Source organism: Acinonyx jubatus, chromosome D3 (genome assembly GCF_027475565.1).
Source record: "Acinonyx jubatus isolate Ajub_Pintada_27869175 chromosome D3, VMU_Ajub_asm_v1.0, whole genome shotgun sequence".
NCBI classification, from domain to species: domain Eukaryota; kingdom Metazoa; phylum Chordata; class Mammalia; order Carnivora; family Felidae; genus Acinonyx; species Acinonyx jubatus.
In genome coordinates this window covers 51,845,765-51,871,230 of record NC_069392.1, presented here as the reverse complement: position 1 = coordinate 51,871,230, position 25,466 = coordinate 51,845,765, and the positions used below count along the sequence as shown (strand labels likewise).

At 42.5% G+C, this 25,466-nt stretch overlaps 1 protein-coding gene across 1 annotated transcript; it reads right to left on the bottom strand.

Moving 5' to 3' along the window:
• Positions 1-457: 457 nt before the first annotated feature.
• TTR (transthyretin) lies at positions 458-7,635 on the bottom strand. Its single transcript, XM_015082003.3, has 4 exons — positions 7,480-7,635; positions 6,445-6,575; positions 3,751-3,886; positions 458-698 (listed from the first exon to the last, which is right to left on the bottom strand). Exons 1-4 carry the CDS (start codon positions 7,543-7,545, stop codon positions 591-593), a joined length of 441 nt encoding a protein of 146 aa, XP_014937489.1. The 5' UTR covers positions 7,546-7,635; the 3' UTR covers positions 458-590.
• Between the last annotated feature and the right edge of the window lie 17,831 nt (positions 7,636-25,466).

Here is a 25,466-nt window from a genome sequence, read left to right as displayed (position 1 = left end):
CCTAGAATGTGTGTGTGTGTGTGTTTGTGTGTGTGTGTGTGTGTGTGTGTTTGAGAGAAAGAGAGAGAGAGAGGGAGGGAGAGAGAGAGAACATGTGAGCTGGGGAGGGGCAGAAGGAGAAGGAGAGAGAGAGAATCTTAAGCAGACTCCACACTCAGCACAGAGCCCATTGTGGGGCTCTATCCCACGACCCTGGGATCATGACCTGAGTTGAAATCAAGGGTCAGATGCTTAACTGACTGAGCCACCCAGGTACTCCATCAGGATGTATGCTTTTAGTGGCCACCGACCATGCAGAATATGTGCTTAGCTTGAAAGACATTAGGAATTGGGATTTCTCCCAGAATTCAGCCAGAGACTTTTTTGAGTTCTTTTGCTTCTCTCTAAAGTTTGAAATTTTGTTTTTGTTGAGAGGACAACAAGGGAATAAAACAGTGAGTCCAAATGAAACAGGAAGTGCTTTAATAGGAATGTTTTATTGTCTCTGCCCAAGTTTCTACCATAGCGTATAAAGTGAAAACACTGCATTAATAAAAATGGAACACTATCGGTTACACAAAATCCTTCAAACCCACCCAAGGGGGAGTCCCTCATTCTTTGGGGCTGCTGACGAGGGCCGTGGTGGAGTAGGAGTAGGGGCTGAGCAGGGCAGCGATGGTGTAGTGACGGCTGCCAGAGTTGTTTGCTGTGAACACCACCTAAGAGAGAGCAAAGACAGCGTCCATTTCTCACAGAGCCTAAAATGCGAGTCACGGGGAGAGAGGTCACTGGAAGTCCAGTGCCAATTTAATCCATTTTATTTTATTACTTCTTTTTCTGAAACACCTTGAGCAAAAGGCAAAAGTCCAAATAGGCTGGTGAGACTCCACGGGGGCCTGGCGCAGCCCTCGGAACAAGATTTCTTTAACTGCTGCCTGTAGAATCGGGTCTCTCCTTTTTGTTTCATGTCGTTTTTACAAATTCACACTAAAAATCAGGGTGGCTGTAGCCTGACTGAGAGAAATCACAGAGAGCCTGGATCCTCTTGTCCATTTTCTTGGTTTTAGAAAAAAAAAAAGGAGAAAAGGCAGTAACGGGCATTCAGTGACGTGAAGACTGAAGAATGGTGACTGCCATTCCTGCGGAGATACCCGGGGACCTAGAATTTTAGAGCTGCCGGGGAATACTCTTCCTACTTGATAGATAAGTAAACTATACCTCTGAGTTAGTGTTTGTCCCACGTTTATACAGGACAGAGCCAGGCTAGGAGTTAAGTCTCCCATCTATAAACCCAGAAATTTCTCTCTCTCTCTCTTCCTTTGCATTTTTTAACAAGTATATTTTTATGTGGATAACAAGCAATGAATTTGAAGTAAAAGCATCCTAGGGTTCTATTTACAATAACAGAGTGTGGAGGATCATGTGGGAATTTTGAAATAGACACACATAGGTTGGAGCTCATTTGAGCTTTCTACATGGACAAATTGTTAACAAAAGTGTTGTTCTATTTAGCCATGTACTTCAGGCAAGTTTAGTAGAGCTTCTGAGACTCAGGCACTGGAATAGTCTAGGAGGGATGGATTTGGCTCAGGAGAGTGATGAGGGGCAGTGAGGAGGTCTTTGATTTTACTCATTGTGTACACAGGCCTTGGAATGGACTTGGGACACATCCTGGATAAATATGTTTTGTTCCTAATATGCAAAAAGAAGGCTTGATTATTTGGGGACAGGAGATGAAAGATCTGATTAAACTATACTAAAAATAAAAATAGCATGAGGGCAAGAGGAGGTGAGAATCACCTGAGAATCTCTCTGAAAGGAGAAAAAAAACATTCCTTAAAGGCCAAGTGTCTAAAAGAACTAGGGAAAGCTTGTTCTTTCTTATACTGACATTGGCCTCCAGCCCCACTTGATTCTTCCTGAAAACTGTAGATGGCATAATCTGTGCTCAAAATCCCATGAAATGAAGAGGCCTGATAGTTCCACAGGACATCTCCCAACTTTCTCAGTAAGTATAACATGGCCACCTGCGTCATTGGCTAGGGAGAAGGTGACTAATGTTGAAGAATAGCAGCTGTCTGGGGAGGTCTTGATCAGAAGAAGCTGGCAGGGAAGGAACTCCTGGCCCTTGCCAGGACCAGTTACTGAACTGAGGTGTTGGATTGCCTGACCCGCAATCACCAGTTACTGAACTGAGGTGTTGGGCCTCACTCTTGCCTAACTGCTCTCTCTCACTCTCCATATCCATGCGAGCTCCAGGTTGGGCTGAATGTCTGACCTAATATGTCTTACCTCAGTCCCTTTCCTTCCACACCAAGGGCAGGAATATGTTTTCACTTCTGAATTTCTAGCACTCAGCAGTGTGTTTGACACATCAAAGGTTTTATTTTCAAAATGTTAGTTGAATGAATACTAAGAGGGTAAATAATAGACAAGGAAGCTAACATCTAGTGACTAGGAACAACATATCATGGGCAGTATGGCAGCGAATGTTCTCACATGGTCTCTTTAGGCTGAGACCAGAGCAGACACGGGTTCCAAGGAGGCTGATCTAGGGCAAAGGCTGAGACTCTAGGGACACCTCTAAGCCCTGTACTGTCTAAACTAGGCTCTTTGTCTTGCCGCCCCACTGAGAGCCAAAGGCAAGCTTCCTGGTGGATGGGGCTCCCTCCATGCTTTGTGAGTCAAACAGCCCCCTGCCCCAGTTTTTCTGGCAACACTGTCTACTAAAAGAACCCTTTTCTGTCAACTGAAAGTCTCATCCATGACTAAGCCAGAGAGAATTGTTCCCTTTTGTGCTGAGCTATTTTTGATGCAATTATTTGATCTTTGACTCTGACCAACATGTCTGGATTGTATTTCCATGACAGCCATCTGTTTTAAATGATTTAAGGAATTACATACAAGGAGGCGGCAGCAAGAGTGGGCCCATATATAACTCTGAGGTTCCTACTGCCTCATAGGCAAAAAACAGAGTATGAACCAAGGGTTGCAAATGTGGCCTTATTATTATTTTTTTTAGCCTGACTTCTTACTGGAAGAAAGCTGAGGCACACCTGAAGCTAAACCCAGTCTGGGACCTGTCGGTAATGATTTCTGCCCCTCCCTTTACTAGCCTGTGACTTTTGGCAACTTGTTGAACTGCCCTCTGCCTCATTTTCTTTCTCTGTAAAATGAGGATAATAATAGGACCAACCCCAGTGGGCTGTTCATGAGGACTGAATAGGTTAAATATAGAAAACACAATAGCCTGGCAGGGGTACATGCTTGATAAGTGGTATCTATTGTGTTGCCCTTATTATTTTGAATTTACTGTCTCTATATGCATTACCCCAAGTCACTTACCCAAACCTCTGGGAGCCAAGCGTGTTTTGGAATAAAGCGTGTTTTCAGATTTCAGGAAGTAAAATGATGTATCGATGATTTGTTTCCCTAGGTAGGGTCTGGAGAGCTGCCTAGTAATCCAACATGCTAACAGTTCTTCAGCTAGCAAATATTCAAATATTCCCATTTGGTGGAATGAAAGAAGACGTTAAGGAGCATCATGTAAATTCAGGTCATGTTACTCAATGAGTTTCCACCAAACTTAAAAATAAACTTTGCTCTTCAGAGTTTTCTAGATTTCTGACTGTAGAAACAGGAAAGGGAATCTGTGCTAGTTCAGTTTCCCAGTGACATTTCCATGGTATGTGGTGTGCAAACTGGGCATTGCCTGGGATGAAAAACAAAAAAATAAAAATAAAAGACACTCATGTGTCTCTATACTCTCACCTCTGCATATTCATGGAACGGGGAAATGCCAAGTGACTTCCAGTAGGACTTGGTGTCTATTTCCACTTTGTATACCCCTTCTACAAAATTCTCAGCAGTTGTGAGCCCATGGAGCTCTCCAAATTCACTGGTTTTCCTAGAAGGTACAAAATTACAGGTTAAGTTAGGCATTAGGGGAATAAATGCCATGGCAAGCATGGCAAGGTGACATCACGCACATACGCGCACACACACGCACACACACACACTACACTACACATATGTGCAGTGTGTATAAGTGAGGGGAAATATATATATATTTATATGTATTTTTATTTACAGCAAAACCTTGGATTGTAACTTGTTCTGCGAGTGTTCCGCAAGATGAGCAAACATTTCTAATAAATTTTAACTTGACAGATAGGCAATGTCTTGTGATACAAGTAGTACGTGATGCCAAATGTCACATGATTACAATTGAGCCAATGGTTCTTGAAATTTGCTTTGATATACAAGTGCTTTGGATTACAAGCATGTTTCTGAAATGAATTATGCTCACAAACCAAGGTTTTACTGTGTGTGTACACACACACACACACACACACACACACACACACACACACATATTCAGGAAAGGGAGACAAGAAGGAAAGGTGAAATTCTGGTAACTGGTAATTTCAGTTAATTCTGAAATTAACTGACAAGAAATTTGTCAGAAATGTTTCAAAAAGCTTATTGCAGATTTTTCTTAGGAGAACAGAAGATATAGGTGTAATGTTTCACTTCAAAAATAGTCATTATTGGGTGCCTGGGTGGCTCAGTCGGTCAAGACTTCGGCTCAGGTCACGATCTCATGGTTCGTGGGTTCAAGCCCCATGTAGGACTCTGTGCTGACAGCTTGGAGCCTGAAGTCTGCTTCAGATTCTGTCTCTCTCTCTCTCTCTGCCCCTCCGCTGCTCATGCTCTGTCTGTCTGTCTCTCTCTCTCAAAAATAAATAAACATTAAAGAAAATTAAAAAAAAAAAAAGAGTTGTTGCGATTCATGGTTGGTGTTTGGGTGAAGGTTTGTAACTACCCCTTGGAAGTGTCCATAAGCTGCTTTGACTCTGCAGTTCCCCATGACATCAGGGTCTCACTGCTTCCCTCCCTGGTGTCAGGGTGTTTTTCAGAGGCAGTATCATTGGAACACACTGGGGAAACCCCAAAGTATAATGCATCTGAATTTTTTATTATTTACTTATTCAATCTGTTTGGTAACACTTTTCCAACAATAAATACTAGGCAGTTCCTTTTAAAGAAATGACTAGGGAACTTCTATTTCCCTTTATGTACCAGCTCAGTTGCTGATGTTAGAAATTGCTCTCCATTAGACCTCAAAACTGACAGATAAAAATGGAAATTGTCTTCACTAACTTTCATCACTGCCTTTCCACCTTTCTTCTTTTCTAGGAAGAGAATATTTAATTTCTTTTTTTTTGTGTTGTCATAAAAAGTTTCACATGAACATCTGAATATTTTATGTGTTCATTCTATCTCTTGCTTAGAATATTCCCTTAAGTACTTTCCACATAGTGCTTGGCATTTTAGATAAACATAAATGGAGTCACAAATGAAAACTCAATTGAAACTACACCAATGAAAATGGTCTTCCCAGTGATGGGTGAAGAATCATAATGTGGTTCTTGAGATTCAGTGAAAACCCACAGAAATTTACCATCCTGGAGATATAAACGCTGAGCAGTATTGTTTGGTGCTGAGGGTTTCTTGGTTGCCCTTTCTTTCAATTAGTTGGTTTAGGTTTACTAATGTGCATTTTCTTTGCTATTCTTGTTAATGGAGGTGGAAAAACTCTATGAGAATTGTAAAGTGGCCAACGAAGGGGAGAAGTCATTGTTGTACCCTGTGTTGGGCGATGGCTCTGCTTTGCATATGCGTCTTTCTTTTCTGTGTCTTTTTGTCACTGAGTGTGACAGTCCCAGTTTTTCACAGAGTAGGTGCTCCATAGTGCTTGTTAGACATAAGTGCTGGATTCTGGATGATCCAGGAAAAATGCAGAGAGCTGCCTCATCAGTGCTGTCCCTCGATTCCTTTCCTTTCCTTTCCTTAATAAAGTAACACAAATTGTACATCTTGCCTAAAATTCCAAGACACGGGAGCCTGGCTGGCTCAGTCAATGGAGCGTGTGATTCTTGATCTCAGGGTCGTGGGTTCAAGCTCCATGATGGGGATAGAGATTACTTAAATAAATAAATATTAAAAAAACAAAATTCCAAGACAAGGACCCCAGCTTGAATGTTATGCAAGGGCACCAGGGAATCTGTGACACTCCTGAAATTCTATATATGGTGTGTGCGTGTGTGCATGTGTGTCTGTGTGTGCATGTGGGTGTGATTTTACTGGGCGCAGAGGACCATAGTTTTCATTACCTTCTTAAAATGGCCTGTGACCCAAGAAGGCAGTGAACCACTACTGGAGTAGACGAGGTGCTTTTCCCTGCTACTTGCCCTGAATGCTGCTCCCCCTCTTGGACATTTCCAAGCTAACTAAGCAAAGCGAGAGGAGCGCATCCTCCCCAGGGCCCACTTGATCTCTGCCTGTGTTTTCAATCTACCTGAAGATTCTTCAACAAATGATGTGAGCTGCTCTCTCTAACAAGTGGCAGGAGAATGAGGAGCTAGAATGAGGTCCCATGTCTGGGTTTCTTGGGCAGCTTACCCTGAGGCGAAGGGCTCCCAGCTCTCATCAGCAGCCTTTTTGAACACTTTCACGGCCACGTTGACAGCAGGACTTCCTTGGACAGCGTCTAAGACTTTGACCATCAGGGGACACTTGGATTCACCAGTGCCCTGGGCATAGAGAAGACCAGTAAGAGGTCAACAAAACTGGTTAAGAGTGAAAGGAGCTGTTCTTTATGGTGTTAGAAATCTGGAACAAGGCAAGAAGTCCATGCCAAGTCCATTTCCAGCATTGTAAGTGTTGACAGTTAATGAGCTCCCCTTCTCAGTATATAACACAGACATGATTGTTCCCAAAGAAAGACTGGTTTCTGCCTCCGGACATGCTGCCATTGACCTGGAACATGTATAATGAATTTTAAAGGAGAAAATAGGCCCTCTGAGAACAGTTGCTTTGTTAAGCCTTGCCATTTGAGTGGAGTTACTAAAAAGATGCAATGTGCCACAGGACCAAATAGCTTGTTTTTCCTGAGAACGTTTTAGTCAGCTGCTGTTGTAGTAATTCCCTCTTACTGGTTGTAAAATAATGTCGACTACTTAAGGATGCATTTTATAGTATTAGTTAATTCTTCTAGAGGACTTAAGCATTCAGTATTCGACTAGAATGTTGTCCACCCAGCCTTTCAGAGATTAATCAATAGATACATTTTGATGAGCTGAAGGGAAATAAACTTTATAAAAGGATGCACGTCTGACAACGCAATATTGGTAGCTTCATGAATATCATATTGTTATTCCTACCATATATTCGAGGAAACTGAGGCAAGGAGCCAGGCACCATAAACCCAGTGAACCAAAGCTATAGTGGGGAGCACCCAGGGTCCAAGCTCCAGGTCAGTGAGCTCTGCAGAACTTCATTCATTTTGCAGTTTGAATCGATGATATTTAAAAGTCGATGCTGGGTACCCTTGTCCTAGTAACACAAGCTGACTGGCAGAGCTGGGAGAAGGCCCTTCTACTTCATCAGGTGTACACAAGAATCATCTAAAAGGACTTCACAGAATCAAACACTCACCGCAGGGCCAGCCTCAGACACAAGTACCAGTCCAGCAAGGCAAAGGAGGAGCAGATGAGAAGCCATCCTGCCAAGAACGAGAGAGCCTCTGTCTGTGCTGGCTGCCCACAGCTTGCGGCTTTTATACTCACTTCTCCCAAGCCATGATGCTGATCCCTGCCAACATGACTCCAAACCTGCTGATTCTGATTATTGACTTAGTCAACAAAGAGAGAATAAGTAACTCATACAAATATGAACCTTGCCTAGAGAGATTAGAGCATAGGAACATTAGCTCTATGAAATATTCTTATTCTTAACAGGTCATTTGACCAGCTTGGTCACCAAAACAAAAATAAGCAAAATCAAACAAAAATATTCTTCCTCCTTGGCAGGATGCAGCAACATTCTTGAGATTTTTTTTCCTCCCTGACCGATTTCTCTGCATGCTTTTTCATTTTCTATACATTTTGTCTTTTGTTTTATATGCTGGATGCAAGTTGTAATGATTTATTTCACTTAGAATGACATTTGGCCACACAGGGTTAAGTACAGTGCATTCAAAAACATCATTGCACTGGATATACGTCCATGGGTCAATAGGAGAAACCCTTGACAGTGCTTATATTTTAAAAAGCCTATGTTTTAGCCAAACTAAGTCATCTGGAACCTTTGCTTACTCAGCAGTTTCTCCACCAATTTTGTGTTCTTCCCAGACAAGGTTCATCTCAACTCAAGAAATAATGATATATTTCAAACTGGCATCAAAGATCCTGAAATACAGAGAGCCAGATATACTTTACTCCTTCTCCTGCACTAACGTGCAGGAACCAAGCTGCCCAGCTGGTTATGAAATCTCAAGAATCAAAATCCAGGAGCACCTGGCTGACTCAGCTGGTGAAGTGTGCAATTCTTGATCTTGGGGTTATGAGTTGGAGCCCCATGTTGGGTGCAGAGATTACTTAAAAAACAGAGTCACAATCCAAATTTCTGGACGGAAGTAACGATGACTATGAGAAATAGAAGTTAGGGCTGACAGCAGATTCTCTTCCTTCTCGTGACTTACACATCTAGAAATTATTAGTATTTGATGATTCATTGATTAAGAGCTAACTCAGGTGTATGTGTGCACACATAATATGTATGTAGCTTTATTCATAGATTCATGAAGACAAGGTTGTCCTTACAGACACATGCAGATGATAAGACAAAAATTCTAGACAAATACACATCAAGGATAAGTCTAGTTTGGAAGAGCGAGGGCAGGGAAAGAATTCCCACAGCTGACAGAGTCAGGCTAAAAGAAAGTCGACAAGCAATCATGAAGGATAAAGGGCTTTCAGGGAGTAATGGAAGGACAGGGAGGCATTTCAGGAATATGGAAATGTGCAGAAGACTCGGGGAGAGTGGACTGACCACATGAAAGCAACAATGAGCAAATCCAGTTCTGAGTATACCTGGGAATGAAATCCTATAGCCTTGGAGTCTGACTCTGACGTGGTTCTGGAAAGAGTTTTGAGTCTGGAGATAGATAAACTGAGTCATCCAATTCCTAATTCTGCCGTCTTGTTTCCGGGATGACCTTCTCTATGTTATTTAATACCTTAGACACACAGCTCATGATTTTGTTAAGTAGAAATACCTAATATCTTACCTCAAAGGACCTTTCTAATAACTTTTAATATGAGATAATATAAAAGCTCTTTGTAACCTTAAACCACTGTCCTGGTGTCAAGGATAGTTATAAGAATTCAGTTTAATATCTCTGCTAAGGAGAAAACCCTTTCTCTAACGTTTCACATATATTGTCATCTGATTTTTCTCTTGACTTGTTTCTGTTGCTCAGAACTTGGATGGAGAGCCTGTTTTCTGACTATGAACTTTAAATATTTGAAAATTCTCTCATATCCCAAGTCAACCTTCTTAAAATTTTTTTTTAACATTTATTTTTGAGACAGAGAGAGACAGAGCATGAACGGGGGAAGGGCAGAGAGAGAGGGAGACACAGAATTGGAAGCAGGCTCCAGGCTCTGAGCCATCAGCCCAGAGCCTGACGCGGGGCTCGAACTCACGGACCACGAGATCGTGACCTGAGCTGAAGTCAGACGCTCAACTGACTGAGCCACCCAGGCGCCCCCCAAGTCGACCTTCTATCTTAGCACTACGCTCTGTTGGAACCTGGAAATGTCCCCCGCAGACATTGTGAACTGGCAATCCCTCGCTGCCACCAGCTCATAGACATGGTATGTATGACTGTGGAATGTTTCTTTAAATATTCTGAAATAGTTCTAAAATTAAAAGTCGAGACAGTGCTGCGGCGCCGGGGTGGCTCAGTCGGTTAAGTGACAGACTCTTAATTTTGGCTCAGGTAGTGATCTCACAGTTGGTGAGATGGAGCCCTGCATCCGGCTCTGTGCTGACAGTGTGGAGCCTGCTTTGGATTCTCTCTCCCTCTCTCTCTGCTCCTCCCCCACTCGTTCTCTCTCTCTCTCGCTCTCTCTCACAATAAATAAACTTAAAAAAAATAAAAGTTGAGACATTGTGTAAAAATTTGGATTCCTGGATTTTCTTGAAAAATCAGAAAAGATGGCAACACTAGGCCCTTATTGACACATGGCAGTAAGCTCTCACTCTCAGACATCACAGCTCACGAGGCCTCCCTCCAGCTCTGAAGCTAAGCAATACTTCCAGTGGCACTATCAGGCTTGAGCTTTTTTCTTTCTGTATCCATGCCCTGTTTGACTCATCTTCCTGGAAACTTGGGTCAGCAATCGCTGGTCTTCTAACAGCCATTTAGATAGTGAATGACAGCTTGGTTTTTAGTTTTTGTGTTTGTCTTTTGTTTTGTGTTGCCAAATAGATATTCCCACTTCTTTGAATGAGCCCTCTTCAGACACAATTCCTGAAACCTTCATCACCCAGAACTCCCCTCTCTGACATACTCTCTTTGGCCAGTGTTTCTCTTCAAATGGGAGCATCCCGGAGAAGCAGCTTATGCCTTTTAGGTGAGAGAAGAGCAAGTAGGAAGGAAAAAGAGAAAAGGAGTGGAAATGCGTTCTTGGTCAAAGGAACCCTTGTATGGAACCAGTGGCAATGAAAAATACAAGAAAAGTCCAGTGTTTCCTGCCTGAGTAGCAATCTATGATGACTGAGGGTCACATGGATAAACACAGGCTCACTCAGATAAGAGGACCTGCCTTCCCCATGATTATTTGAGTTTGTGAAAGCTCTTTTAGAAAGATGGTTACATGGGATCCACCAAGAGGGGTGAATTAGGGTCAAAGGTCACCACATTCCTGGATTCCTAAGTGGTTGCTATAGAAACTGTGCCCTAGGGCAAATATAAGCATCAACAAGGATCCAGAAAACAAAATGGTGCCAGAAAACAAAAGGTGTGTTATTGAAACATTTATGCCATAAATTTGTCTTTTCTTAGTCATGTACTGTTTTTCCTCACGTCCTGACCATGGGACTATAGTGTAGATGTTTAATTGAGGTAAAAAAAAGACTAATTTGATGACAACATTCCTCCTCCTACCAGAGAATATGAGGTGGTTAATGGACAATTCAGGCCTGCTCTTAATTTAAGTTTCTTCTGCTCTCTCCCTTATAATAAGCAGACTTATTTATTAATGATTTAAAAGTTACAATAGATTAACTCTTTTTTCTTCATTTAGTTTCTGAGGGTGCATGCCAACTACTAGCCAGTGATCTGTTGACCCTGAAATGCCTATTAATATTATTGCAAGTAAGCTGATTAGCCAGAGTGGACAGTTGGCTGGCCAAGTACTTGGACTGGGTCTCACAGGACGGACTGGGAGTGGTGTGGGGCCCTGGATCTTTGCAGGGTAAAGAATTCAATTTTGCTAGCTCCTCTGGAGGTGAATAAGCCCTGTGGGTTTATTAATGGTAAGCAAATCATAAAAGACTCTTTTTAAAACCATAATACCAATTTAATTAATAGTCAGATGGTTGCTGAGTAAGCAAGGAATTGCAGCAAAGGAACGTGACTAATTTTTTGAAAACATTTTATCCAGACTGCTGAAGAGCCTAGGAAATTTCCTTACTTCATCCTAGAGTATGCTTTCCTTGTGCTCAGAATGCTCGTGTTCACCTTATCTGGCCTACCTTTCCTCAGGGATTGCTGAATAAACACTGAAAAAGCTTTTTCCTTTGTCTCCCCTTCTTTCATTGTCCATGTGGACAATCGTGCAGGTAGAGGCAAATGTTAGCTAGGATATGTTAATCAGATCACGTTTCATTTTTCTATCAAGTGTGATTTTAGTTTCATCGTTGAATTTTAGTGCCCAACCTAGTTGGGAAAGACAATCGGGAACTCCCCAGCATAAGAATCTTCCTTCCACAGTTCTTACCCTGCAGGCTGCCATATTTGGGGACTACATAACTTCAAAAGCGGCAACCTCAGCCCCACATCAAGCTTGAGAAGTGACCCTGTCTCTATCTGGGGGACTTTAATTTACCTTGTATTAGTAGCTCAGATGAGTCAAAGTCAAAACACCCATGCCTGGGTCCAAGTTTATATGTGTCACAACAATCATACATTTGCTAGGAATTTTACCCATTAGGGGTTATTAGATGAAGTTAGAGTTTTGGCTTCTAGAGCCACTCAAAGTTCACCCATCCCCACCTATGATGGACGGGAGAGGAGATTCGAGGTTCTTTTATCTAGCTGGCAGGCTTTCTTTGTGTTTCTCTGTTTTCCTCTGCAGCTCTCATGCAGCTGGTGTGGCAAACCAGGCCTGACTTGCATGCCACTTGGATGGGCCTATGTGGCCATATCCTGTGACAGGTAAGCAAGAACCAGGCTATGGCCTGATGGCAGGGCAGTATGGAGCAGACTACTTTCCTCTCCAAACATGTCTTTGTGATTGCCTGATAGCTTAGCTCAGTTCACCAGGAGACTGCCTGGGGTTTGGGTCCATAGTACCAGCTAGAATTAAAAAAGATTTATTCAATTGATTTTATCTCTCTACCCATATCTCCTTTAGAATCAGTTTAGGACCATCATCTAGGATCCATGTCTTGTTCTTTTTTTTTTTTTTAAGTTTGTTTATTTATTTATTTATTTATTTATTTATTTATTTATTGAGAGAGAGAGAGAGAGAGAGAGAGAGAGAGAGAGAGAGAGAGAATCCCAAGCAGGCTTTGCACTGTCAGCATAGTGGCTCTCAAGAACCGTGAGATCATGACCTGAGCTGAAATCAAGAGCTGCATGCTTAACTGACGAGTCACCCAGGCACCCCAGGATCCATATTTTGGTCACTTCTATATATCTTTCAAGTTTGGAAATATGACTAATATAGAGATATTTTAGGTTCATCAACTGAATAAAAACAAACAGCTCTTGGGAATCTTCTGAATGTGTGCTATATGCTAGCTAGAGATATCGAGAAGCATATGTCTCAAAGTTGCTTGTAATTTCATTATTAAGAAAATGTATTTGTCATTCAATGGGAAACAGTTGATGAAGTAGGTAATTATTCAGAGAAGGAGGAAGTCACTTTTGGGCTCATGGAAAGCTAGTGTAAGAAGTGAGATTCAAAGATAAATATAATCTAGATCAGAGAAAAGGAGCAGTGTGTATGATTTCTATCCCATACAAGTAAGGAAGCATTGGACACCTCAGCTGGACTGAGTAGAATGAGAAGTTAGTGTCATCCACACTGTGGCACATGGAATAGAGGAAAATCTGAAAACAAGGATTAGGAACCAAGCATAGAATTTGATGGAAGCATCAGTTTTAAAGGGCTAGAGAGAGAGGTTAAGACCAGGAATGAGGCAATGGGCTAGTAATGGAGACAACAGAGCAAGCAGGTGAGGAGGGGTAAGAGCAATTCCAGAGCCTAAAGTTTGATGGAGTGTGAACTGAAGAGGGTTCCTGATGCTGTGCTTTCCCAAAGTTTCCACTCCTGTAAGAATGATAAGATCTGTAGCAGCAGCACTTGGGGTAAATGGAAGGGTCTCCTCCATTTGGAGGTGATAAGCCTAGTGAACCCAGTTCCCCAAACCCTACCTGGCTACTCCAAGGGCAGAGGGGACCATCCCAATATATCTTATATATTCCATTTGTTACACATGGATTGGGAATTTCAACCATGACATGTTGAGACCTAGTTATAAGTGTTTGGTTATATTTGTTGTTGCTATTGCTGATTTTATTGGGCCCTTGGAGGTGAATTTGTGAAGGATAAGGGAGCTGGTCTCAGCACTGAGCTGTTAGGACAGAGGAAGTGGAAACCAGAGGGAGCAAAAGTGCGGAAATGGAAGAGTATCAGGTCTGGCCTGAGAACAAAGAGTAGAGATGTGTCTACTGTATGAATCGTGCATTATATGACCCTAAAGAGATGAGTCAGGAACATAATTCTGAGTTAGATTGTGCAAGCTCTTCAGTGCTTTCCTGAGAAGTTTGAGTTTTACTTATAAGCAAGAACATAAACCTTCTTGGTAATTTTTGAAAATCTTTATAATGATGCTATTTCCATTAAATGGGCAAATATATTTTCTTAATAATTAAATTATACTCAACATTAAGGTATATGATTTTGGTATCTCCCACTGTGGTGGGACACATGGCTTCACCTTCAGAAGATGTTCAATTACAGTAGCCTGTAGCACTCTGCCTCATGAAGTCGGTGAGCCCATTGTCACTAGGATATCCATGTGAAAGCTCCCTGGCCATTGGTCAGGACTATCGTTCAATGTCATTGACTTCCTTTGTAATCCTCTATGTTGAATTTTATGCATGATGAGGTTAAGAACCCAGGCAAAGAGACAGAATGAGCCCTAGTCCAACATAGCTTGGCTGTAATCTAATGGAGTGTGCTAGCATACCTAGAGAAAGAAAATGGCAATGATCCCTGGGGCTGGTCAATAGGGGAAGGAAATAAAAAGGAAATTGTAATGTTGGTGGCTTGAATTAGAGATTTGTAGTTTTATGGACAGGACTTTCCCTGGGGTAAAAAATAGTGCTGCAGAGATTGCCCATGGAGATAGAGGATGTGTTGGTCCTCCTGATCTGTGTGATCGTTGAGTTTGTTATGGAATAGCACTACATTGAAATGTTTATTTACACTTCAGCATTGTGAATTTGGCCACCGAGGGTCCATCTCTGAGATTTTAGATGAAACGGTTCGGAGCTTCCACAGTTGACTTTGGACATTGGTTGGCTCATGTGAATTGGCAAATTCACCTAATAGCCCTGAGGGCAAGGGCCAGCTGGGCTTCACGTGGAGAACTGACCTCCTACAATGTTACAATAGTTATTAGACTGGTGTGGTGTCATTGGCTTAGAAGGAAGGGAATTTCTTCAACACATAATGTTAAGCAGAAGGATGCCAGAGGGACAAGGTGTTGAGGAAGATGGAGGGGAAAAAATGACTTTTCATTTTAGAACTTAAGAAGATTAGAAAGTGTCTCTCTGATAGAGAGACATAAGGCAATGAATAAAACTAACAACATAGTAAACTGAAGGTCTCATTTATGGGATGAGAGTATTTGCATATCTAAAGACAGAGGGCAAAAGGACAGTTCAAGGTTAACCCTACTCAGATGCCTCTGTAGCAACATTACTGCTCATCTATTTTCCATATAATCTTTTCTATAAGCTCCTGCCAAACTAATCTTCTTAATGCATACCTCCGATTACATCACATCTCTCTTCAAAAGCTTTTTCTCACTTCCCATGGCCAGCCAAGTAAAGTTGAATGTCTTTTGTTGGCATTCACAGATAGCCAAGACTTAGCTCTTCTCAATCTTCATTTATTGCTGTTGTCCTTCAGACACCAGCTGAACGCTGGACAGTTCCTGTGACCTGCCAGCCATGGCCCTTATAACCTTTCCTTGTCCATTCTCCTTCAGGCTGTGAATTGCCTGAAACAAAGGGGCAAACAAAGCTCCCAGAAGCTTTTTGGTGTGTGAAAGACAACCCTGTATGGAGGGTGAGGCTTGAGGCAGAGGTTTTCAGAGAAGAGAGAGCTTTGGGAGCCTAGCAAGGTGCTGATGAAGGCCATGGTCACAGAGAGAAAAAGCCAGATCAATGACAGTTATGAAGGTAGAACTAAGAGATTCTGGTTCCATCAGGAATGGAAAGTGAGTGAGAAGGAAGAGCCAAACAGGACTGGAGTATTTTAGCTTGGGAGGCTATTCGGATGATCAAATTAGTCACTGTAACAGTTAGAAATATGAAAGAAAGTGAATCTAGTTTGGGCCATGTTGAGTTGAGGGGATTGAGAGCCAGGCATTCATGTCCAGATGGTGGTTGGAAATAGCCTGGGATGGAACTTGAGGGGAATCATGCTGGGGAAGGGAGTTTCAGAGTCATGAGCATGTGGGTTGGATTTCTAGGTCACCAATAGCCATTAACAATAAAAAGTTTGAGGATGGAACTCTGGGGTCAGCCAACATTCATTTGCTGACAAAAGCAAGAGAAGCCTGAAACAGAGGTTTTTCCCAGGTGGAAGTTACTTCTCTTCTGTGAAGTGCTTTACACCTCTCTTAAACATTTATGACATTCAACAGACTTGTTTGTACTCAGTTTCTCTTTCCCAAAACAATAGCACCTGGGGAACAGAGGCAATACCTTCTCAGTCCCTGGCACAGGACCTGGCACCCAGGATATGCTCAAGTATTGCTCATTGAATGATTCCATCAAGGGGTGAAGTCACTTCCAGTTGCAGCTAAGTTTTGTTTTCTCTCTTAGTGAATCAACACTTGCATTGTCTTCTATAAGTGACTTTTAGTGTTTCTGCTCTTGGCTGAACAACTTAACTGGCATTCACCTATGTTCTTGGTTGCATGTGCCAGACCGGGCCAGGCTGAGTCTGAGCTCTGACTCCTGCTGCATCCCCCAACCGATACCTTTGTTTCCTGCCTGCTTGCCTGGGCCCATCTTCATCTTTGCCCAGGTTACTTTCCATGGACCTCTATCTGGCTTCTGTATTGGCCTGAGGACTCACTTCCTCATCTTTGATGATGGACTCAAATCCAGTCCATTACTATGGTTCAGCAGGATGGATGGAAGCCTTTCCCTTGACATTGGGATTTCTTCTAGAACTTGCACTCTCCAAGACAATTTCACCTCACTTACTTAGCTCAGAAAAGATTTGGAAACTGGAACAAATGGCTTTATTCTGTGTTGCTAGATAAATCTTTTGTGTTTTTGAGGTCAGAGGAGCAACTTCTTCCTTACCACACATCCTAGATCAGTGTTTCCTAAAGTGTTTGGTCTCAGACCAAGAGTGTGAGCATTCCCTGGAAACTTATTAAAAAATGTTGTCTAAAGAGTCACCCCAAACATACTGTAATCTGAAACTCTGGAGGTAGAACTCAACCATCCGTGTTTTAACAAGATCTCCAGATGATTCTGATATGCTCTTAAGTTTGAAGACCATTGTCTTAGATACAATTCATGCTCAGGAGGGAGATTGGGCCTTGGAGCCCAGACTCTGGACTCTGTTTCTTTCACAGCTCTGCCACCTTCTAGTGGGGTAACCTTGGCCACATGACTTAACCTGTCTGGACTTCAGGGGTTTTTTTTTCCTTTATAAGATAAAATTTTTGAGTCATGTGATCACAAATTGGAGTCATAGTACTCTGTGGCTCTTGAACACTCCCAAAGACAACAACACAAAGTTCTCATAGTGTCAGTTAACAGGGCAGAGCTTCAGGGATAGCTAGTACACTAAAAGGGTGAGGCTGGCTGGTGACCAAGTGCATGCTCCCTTTAGTGACCTCCAACCTTGTTCAGAAACAAATCCATTTGGTCAGGTGTCCATGCAGTAAATAAGAACCTCTTTGCCAAAGTTCTGTGTTGAGAGAGGTTAAGCAAATAATCTATGACATATGGGTTCTATTGAGTGAGGGTCTCTTACTTTTTTTTTCTTAATGTTTACTTTTGAGAGAGAGAGAGAGAGAGAGAGAGAGAGCGCGATCTGGGGAGGGGCAGAGAGAGACAGAGACAAAAAATCTGAAGCAGGCTCCAGGCTCTGAGCTGTCAGCACAGAGCTGGATATGGGGCTCGAACCCACAAGCCGTGAGATCATGACGTGAGCCAAAGTTGGATGCTCAACTGACTGAGCCACACAGGCACCCCAAGTCCAGATCTCTTAAGCTGGTATAGAAAGAACTATTTGCAGATATTAGTAGCTCAGGGAGACTGATGCACAAACAATGGTCAACCCAGATTTCAAAAGGCAAAAGGATTACCCAGATAGTGGCTCAGTGCTGCTGTGTTTTAGTTACTTATGAATTCAGTGGAGGAGCTTGTTCATTGTGTTCTCAATTTAAAGAGTTTAAACTACAAGGTCACTCTGAAAATGAGTGCTGATTCTTCTGGAAAAGTAAACCATGTCATTAGCTGCCTGTATAGTCAATACAATTCCCTTGGAACACAACTCAGTTGCTAGTCTTTTAATGCATATTCATGCCAACACTGTAATTCTTCAGTTGGGACAAATGTGTGTGTAAAACAACCAAAATAAATATATCCATAACTTTATTTGAGTCATGTATAACCCCAGTTGGCCTTCTTCCCACTGTTTAGTTCTGAGGTTTGCTCCAAAGTCCTGATGAAGACTTTGGCCTGTGATGAAGTCCTGTGGCCTGTGAGTTTGGATCAGCGGTTTTCCCAAGAGCACCATTGTGTCTGGCCCCCAGCATTTGCAATCTCTTATCCCCATTCCTGTGGAGGCTGTGGGGCTGAAACCAGCTCCTGACCTAGGTAAGCTGCCCCTTCTAGCATCATGCACATCCCCTGGAACACTTCACACACCTAGCTTCCACCGGGGGACCTCAAGGGCTATCCACATGGCGTCTGTACTTGGAGTTCCATATTGATGACTCACTGCCCATTCTTAAATACGGTTACAAATACGAGTAAGTGGGACATTCTTGCTCATATTTGATTTTTGAAATCTCTTTGTTAGCAATGCCAGCTGAGGGCATAGTAATTAGAAAACTCAGTAGGGGCTCTTGTGTGAAGGGGGAACTTTGAATATTTGAAGGATGAGCCATTTTTTTAAGCCTTCCAGGTATCTCTCTGCTTTCTTAGACAACGGCCACACTCAAATCTGTCCACATCCGCCTGGCTGTGAGGACTGCCATGCTTATAAATAAGTTTTTCTCTTGAGAGGTTAGTGTAGCATAGTGGAAAATACATGGTCTTTGGAGTCAGGGACTCTCAGTTTGAATCGGCCTTGCTTCACACTAGCTGTTTTACCTGGGTTTTCTTACACAGCTCCTGAGGATTAATGCCCTTACCTGCTAAAGAGCGATGTAAATAGTACCTGCCTGGTAGGAAGGATTGAATGCAATAATGGATGAGAAGCACAGCACAGTTATCGACACACAGTAATTCATGATGTTGGTCTAGTTAGGAGAGGTGGACTGGGGAGACTGGCAGGCTTGCCTTATCTTTTGTTTAAGCAATTTAATCTTTGGCTCTGTTTGTTGTGGATACTCTACAAAGGAAGTTGCAAGCCCAAGGCTGTCTGTTTCCAGGTCCCAGCTTTTTGGATGGGCATCACTATTTTACAACTCAGTTTAAGACTCATTTCATTTTTTGCCCTAAATGTAATCACTGTCATCATACAATATGGAAGTACTGTCAGAATTGGAATATTTGTTAACTTGGCAGTTGCCTCTTGGAAAATGAAACATGTGGAAATGTAAGTAATTATTAGGGCATTCAAGTGATGCCCATTTATTTCAGTGGGGCTCACTATGCTGAATGGCTATCACTCCAGATAGCTTGGGGAAATAAAGGTAGTGAATCAAGGAAGGAGAGAGGTCCTACTGTTTCTGCTAATGCTGGGAAATATGATAAAGCATGATGGTCTCCTCCTCCATGCCATGCAAGGATGGGACTCTGAATAACCATCATTGTGGAGGGACAGCCATTGGAACTGGGCCTTGTTGTTTATTGTAAGTTAAAATAGAACTGTTAAATCATATTGCTTAAGATTGCTACTCCCAGCAAATAGGTCAAGGGTGACATTTGCATCAGTGGCATTTAAACTTTGTCCTAGGCTTTGAGGTTCTGTGATTTCAGAAGCTTACATTTGGCAGGCTCAGAAAGTATCCATTCGAAGAAACTGACTCTGCAGCAGGTTGAGTTTATAAGTGGGGAATTTGAACCCTGGGCTCCATTTAGCAGAATGTCACCTGCCTGACTGAATGGGGAGAGATTTCAGTATTTGGCATGTGGCATGTTCAGTGATTATCATCTTTTCTAATATGACATAGAAATTCTTTTTTTTAATGTAAAAAAATTTCCTGGACCTGAACTTTCATTTAGAAAAAAAATCTATGAGAAAAAGTTAATAAAAAGACAGCATTGCCTTGAAATGACTTTGTATTCTATAAATCAAAATGTGCATGTGTCTGTTTGAAAAATGGTAACCAATTTCTGGATGAAATAGCAACTTCGGTCACCTTCAGTTTGTGACAAAGATCGGTAGGTCCTTTGCCTCATCTATGAGGCCCACAGAGGGTGGTTCTGAAGGGAGAGCTCTTGTGGTTTCTTCTGCTAATGCCTCGTCTATGACAACATTTGGGTGGAGGGATTTCAGTGAGCAATGGAAATCTTGTGGCAAAGGAGGTTTCAAGCATAACCTTGCCCTCAAGCAACGAATACCTCTTGCTGGAAGGATGTGTTAGGAACCGAGTTTATATGCTTGAACCCAGAAGCAGGTATAAATAAAGAGCTTGACTGGTAGTTCAGACTAAAATTGCCCAACATGCTTGGGAGAAGGAGAGGTGCCAATGTTGGGTTGTGGCATTGAAGAAGACTTTGTGGAGGAAAGACTTGATGGGGGATGGAGTAAAATAAAATACCCAAAGATCCAGAAAAGAAAGAGCATAGAGAGGGGAATTTCCATGAATCTTTGCCTCTCTAGCTCACATCTTCACCTTCTCAATGTTCCCTCCTACTTCTTCCCTCTTATGCCCCCATTTTGTGCATCCTGCTAGCTTGCTGTCTCTGTTTTATGGCTTGTGTTGTGTCTCTGGCAGAGAATGAGGAGGGTCACTCTCCCACGAAAGCATATATTGGTTCACGTGCAATATACTCCAGGCTTAGCTGGGAGGCCGATTAAGGTGGGATCCTGGGAAGAGGGGGCTCTGTGGACCATCCAGGGTCTAAAGTCCCTAGATTCATTGCTAGGACCTCAGGCGCAGTTGCTCTGAAACCCACTCTGGCTTTCTCTTGCTGCTTCCTTCTTGGTTTTGCCCGCAGTTGTGCTGGGTACTTTCCCCTGTGCAGCTTTTAGAGCCGAATCACAGATTAAGATCCAAACCTCTGAGGCAGCCCCTCTGCTCTAAGCTGAGCTCATGGGAGGGCGCTGCGCTATGCCTTCAGGTCTTGCCCAAAAGTGGCCTCCTTATTCTTGGGGATGTTCGCACAGGCCCATGACTTTCTGGAGAGGAATGGCCTTGGTAGTTGAGAGCTGTTGGGGAACAGGGGACGTCTTTGGAGCCCTGGTACCATGTTTGGTTGGGTTCTTGGCTGAGATTTGATATTCAAAACCATCAACTTTATTTTGCTTGTTCTTTCAATTTAGAGTTTGAACATTCTGGGAAAGCAGTATAAAAAAAATGATTTATCAGGGGATTTTGACAATGGTTGATTTCCTTTGAGAAGGATAATCTGGGCTTGAATGTATAAGAGTTGCAATTTCAAGTCTCTACGGGACCAAGCTGGGTGAGTGAAAGCTGGTGGCTGCAAGGGAAATGATGTATACATGAAAGGAGGCCTGTCTCACCATTAGATTTTAGGAAAATTGGTCTTCTCTTCCAGGCTTTCTCCCAGCTCCAGGGCCAGAGCTGCTGGATCAGCAGGGAATGGGAGGGTGAGAGGTGTTCAGAAAACACTCCTCAAAAAGATAGAGTAGACGTTTATTCGGTGCTGTCTGGCTGGAGCCTCATTGTGGCTGTGAACTTTTTTGGATATTCGCATCTATTTACCTTTGGCATTTCTCTTCTTCATTAGCAGGATTCATCATGCTCTGTTCTTGCAGAGAAAATCTTGGTAAGCAGTCACATCTTATTGTGAAGTTGTTCCCAGTATTTCTGTGTCTCTTCCTACCAAGTGGAAGACAAGCTGGGGTCCCCCAGAAGTAGATAAAGGTAGCACGGAGTGGAGCAAAGAACATGAGCTTCGGGTCAGACAGCCCCGTGTTCAAACCCTGCCTTGACTACCTGCTGGGTGAGTGGAGATGTTTCCAGTTCCTCTTCAGTAGAAGAGTGATAATAGTGCCTATATCGAGGGGATTGGTAAGGATTGGCGGAAACAAGATGTGGAAAGCACTGGTTTAACAAAGAACCAGCTCTCAGTAAATGTCTATCCCTTCCTTTTTTTTTTTTCTTTCACTTGAAAGAATGGTTGCTCATAATACTTAGTTTCAGTGTGTTGCCTTCATTCAGCCAGGCCTTGTTCTTTAGCTGCCCAATTATAGAAACCTAGAACAGCTGTCCTGGAAGGCACCTCAGTATTCCCCAATACAATCTCCTACTTTACAAATTAGAACACTGAGGTCCAGAGAGGTACCGCAGCTTGCATAGAATAGCACCCAGTAGGCATCAGTGAGGGATTGCTCTGTGCTAGGCATCGCACATTTAATTCTTACAATAGTTTTGTGAGATACTCGAGCACAGAGCCTGATGTAGGGCTTGAACTCAAGACGCTGAGATCAAGACCTGAGCTGAGATCAAGAGTCATACACTTAACTGACTGGGCCACTCTTTTTATCTACATTTTATAGATGACAAATGGAGAAAGATTTGGGCAATTAACCTACACTCTACCAGGCAAGGCTACACAAACCTTCAGCGAGGAAACCAGAGCTGGGAATGAAATAGATTCTCTAGGCTCCACCTTCTTCTACCCAAGGATGGTTTTCCAACACCTGAATGGGACAGTCTACCTGAAGGTCTTTATGTGTTCTTTGAGATCAAGAAAGGTCCTTAATTAAATCTATGAGAGGATCATTCACAGACAAACATCTAATAAAATTTTTAATGTTTTTTTTTAAAAATGAATAAACTTTATTTTTTAGAGCAGTTTCAGGTTTATAGAAAAATGAATGGAAAGTATAGAGAATTTCCATATACTCTTTCAAATGCCCCACCATACAATTCATGAGTGGGTACATTCCTTACAATTGATGAGCCCAAACTGATACATTATCATTAACTAAAACCCATAGTTTACATTAGGGTTCATTCTTTGAGATGTGCATTTTGACAAATGTATACTGACATGTATCCACCATCACAGTGTCACACAGAATGGATTTACTGCCCTAAAAATCCTCTGTGCTCCTCCTATTCATCCCTCTCTCCCCAACCTTTATCTTTTTACTGTCTCTATAATTTTGCCTTTTCTAGAATGTAATGTAGTCAGAATGACACAGTATGTAGGCTTTTCTGATTGTCTTCTTTCACACAGCAATAGGCATTTAAAGTTCCTCCATGTAGGTTTATGACTTGATAGCTCATTTCCCTTTATGGCTAAATGGCATTCCATTGTCTGGATGTATTACAGTTTGTTTATCCCTTCCCCTACTGAAGGACATCTTGGACCTTGGTTGCTTCCGAATTTTTGTTGCAGACTTTTGTATGGTAGAAATCATTTTTGGTTGGCAGCTAGAATGACTGGCCCGGCTTTAAGAATAATCTCAGCTTCTCCACTTCCATTTGTTTATTTCAATCTGGTTGGCTTCTGGGAAGAGCTGTCCTGGACAGCCAGGCTGGCGATGGCAACGTGTTGTGTTTCAGACATTTGTTTCATTAGGCTTCCCATTTTATTTTTGTTTTACAATCTGTTCAATAATCTTAGTCAACTTTAAATGAAACTAAAAATGTATTCCTGTGGTCTTTGGGGAATGATTTTCTTGGGCGATCAAATCAAAACACCCCTTTCTTTAGCTGCTAATATAGTAAACGAGGGAAGGAATTGAGAGAAGGCAGAAATAAAATGAGGCAGACATTTTTTTCTAGTGTCATCGATGAAAGAGCCTTGGTGACCCACGTATTCTAGTAAGCCATGTATAAAAATGCACTCGTGTGTGTCTACATTCATAGGCTAGGGTGGGTTACAATACTTGGAAATGACCACACGAAAGGGCCCAATCAGAGATAGGGTGGTGGGTGGGTTTGAGGGTTCTGGAAGATGGGGAGGGTCCCAGGTGAAGGAGCAACACTCACAGCAGCTGGCTGTTAGTCCCTGGGGCAGATAGGTGGAGCATACACCTTGGCACACCTACCTGTGGAGGCTGCCCCTGTGCATCAGGGCCAAGTTCAGGAGCTTAGGTGAGGCCGTCAGGATAATTTGTGTGCAAGTATATTTTATGCCAGGCTGAAGGCAAGACTGAGGTCCCCAAACAAGAAGGATGATTAACAAAATTCATGCACCAAGGTCCTGCTTACTTTTTATGCTGAAGTATACTTATGCATAACTCAAGGCCAACTGGATGCTTAATTATAACTCATAAATATTATTTTTTAATTTTTTAATGTTTATTTATTGTGAGAGAGAGAGACAGAGCATAAGCAGGGAAGGGGCAGAGAGAGAGGGAGACGCAGAATCCGAAGCAGGCTCGAGGCTCAGAGCTCTCAGCACAGAACTCTATGCAGGGCTCAAACTCACGGACCACGAGATTGTGACCTGAGCCGAAGTCAGATGCTTAACCAACTGAGCCACCCAGGCACCCCTAACTCATAAATATTATTTAAAATAATGACTGAATTAGTGTTTACTTCTGGAAAAGATGGCAGTGAAATTCCCACCTGTGCCCGCAGTGGAAATTCAAATATATTCTCTGTATCGATAAAGACAGCCTCAAGCATGTTGTAGGATAAGAATTATTTGTTGGATGCATTATCCACTGACAGGTATAAATATTGCTGTAGTAATTACTGCCGAAGACCTCCATGCAAACAAATACATAACTAGAATTGATACTGAAGAATGTCCAGGACTCAAAAGAGTTTGATATTATTCCTTCTCTGGGCATTGATTTCTTCTTGGTAATGAATCTGATTTTCAAATTTCCCCCTTTTATGGTGTATATATGTTCAACTCTAAAGAATCACATGGTGAGAGTATATTATAAATCAAGAAAAATCCCCATGAAGCTTTACTACATGCAGTAGTATGGACGAAACCCTGTATGTCTCCATTTTATCCTTTCTTCTGCCCCACTCGGGGCAGGTTTGGAGAGCATGGCGGTCAGGCCTGGGGCATGAGGTTATCTGGGGTGCAGGCTGACCTGAGTGGGACATGGAAGTCATATTCTAAAGGAGAACCAGGGTCAAAGTTGTGTTAATATATCCAAAGGCTGATGGTTGATGTAAAAGACTAGGTGGCTAGCACATCCCAAATCTTCGGCAAAGGAGAACAGCCAACTGGGAGTGGGCAGACTCTGATGGGGAAATTGAGAGGTGGCCTGAGGAAGTCATGGAGGTCCAGTGCAGGCCACCCAGGTTTTTGTGTGTGGCTGCTGGGTTGGCCTGCTCAGATAAGGGGCTGTGAAGGAATAGTGAATTCCTTGCAAAATTGGGAATGTTAAAATTGTACGAAGCTTAAGTGTAAGTCTACATGTAACAGACCACCTAGGCAAGAGTGGCTTCAACAACAGGTTCATAGCTCCGGGGCCAGCTTCTGGGTGATTCTCTTGGCTTTCCCCATTGGCTCTCAAGGTCGCCACCACAGCTGTCCCCGTTGTGTCTTTCTACAGAGGCAGCCTGAGGCCGAAGGGCATTTCTGCTTATTAGGGAGAAAAGTCTTTCCTCAACTTTTCCCTCTGAGCCTGTGAGCCAGGATGGAGTCATAAACCCAGGTCCTGACTACAAGGGAGGGGATTAAAGCCAGTGTCTGGCATTTTCGACATTTTAATGCCCTGGGGTCTTTAAGGTTTTGTTCAGGTAATAACAAACTTCCACCTCATTGCTATTTCATATCTCAGCTTACCTTTTGAATTGTTCTTCATCCT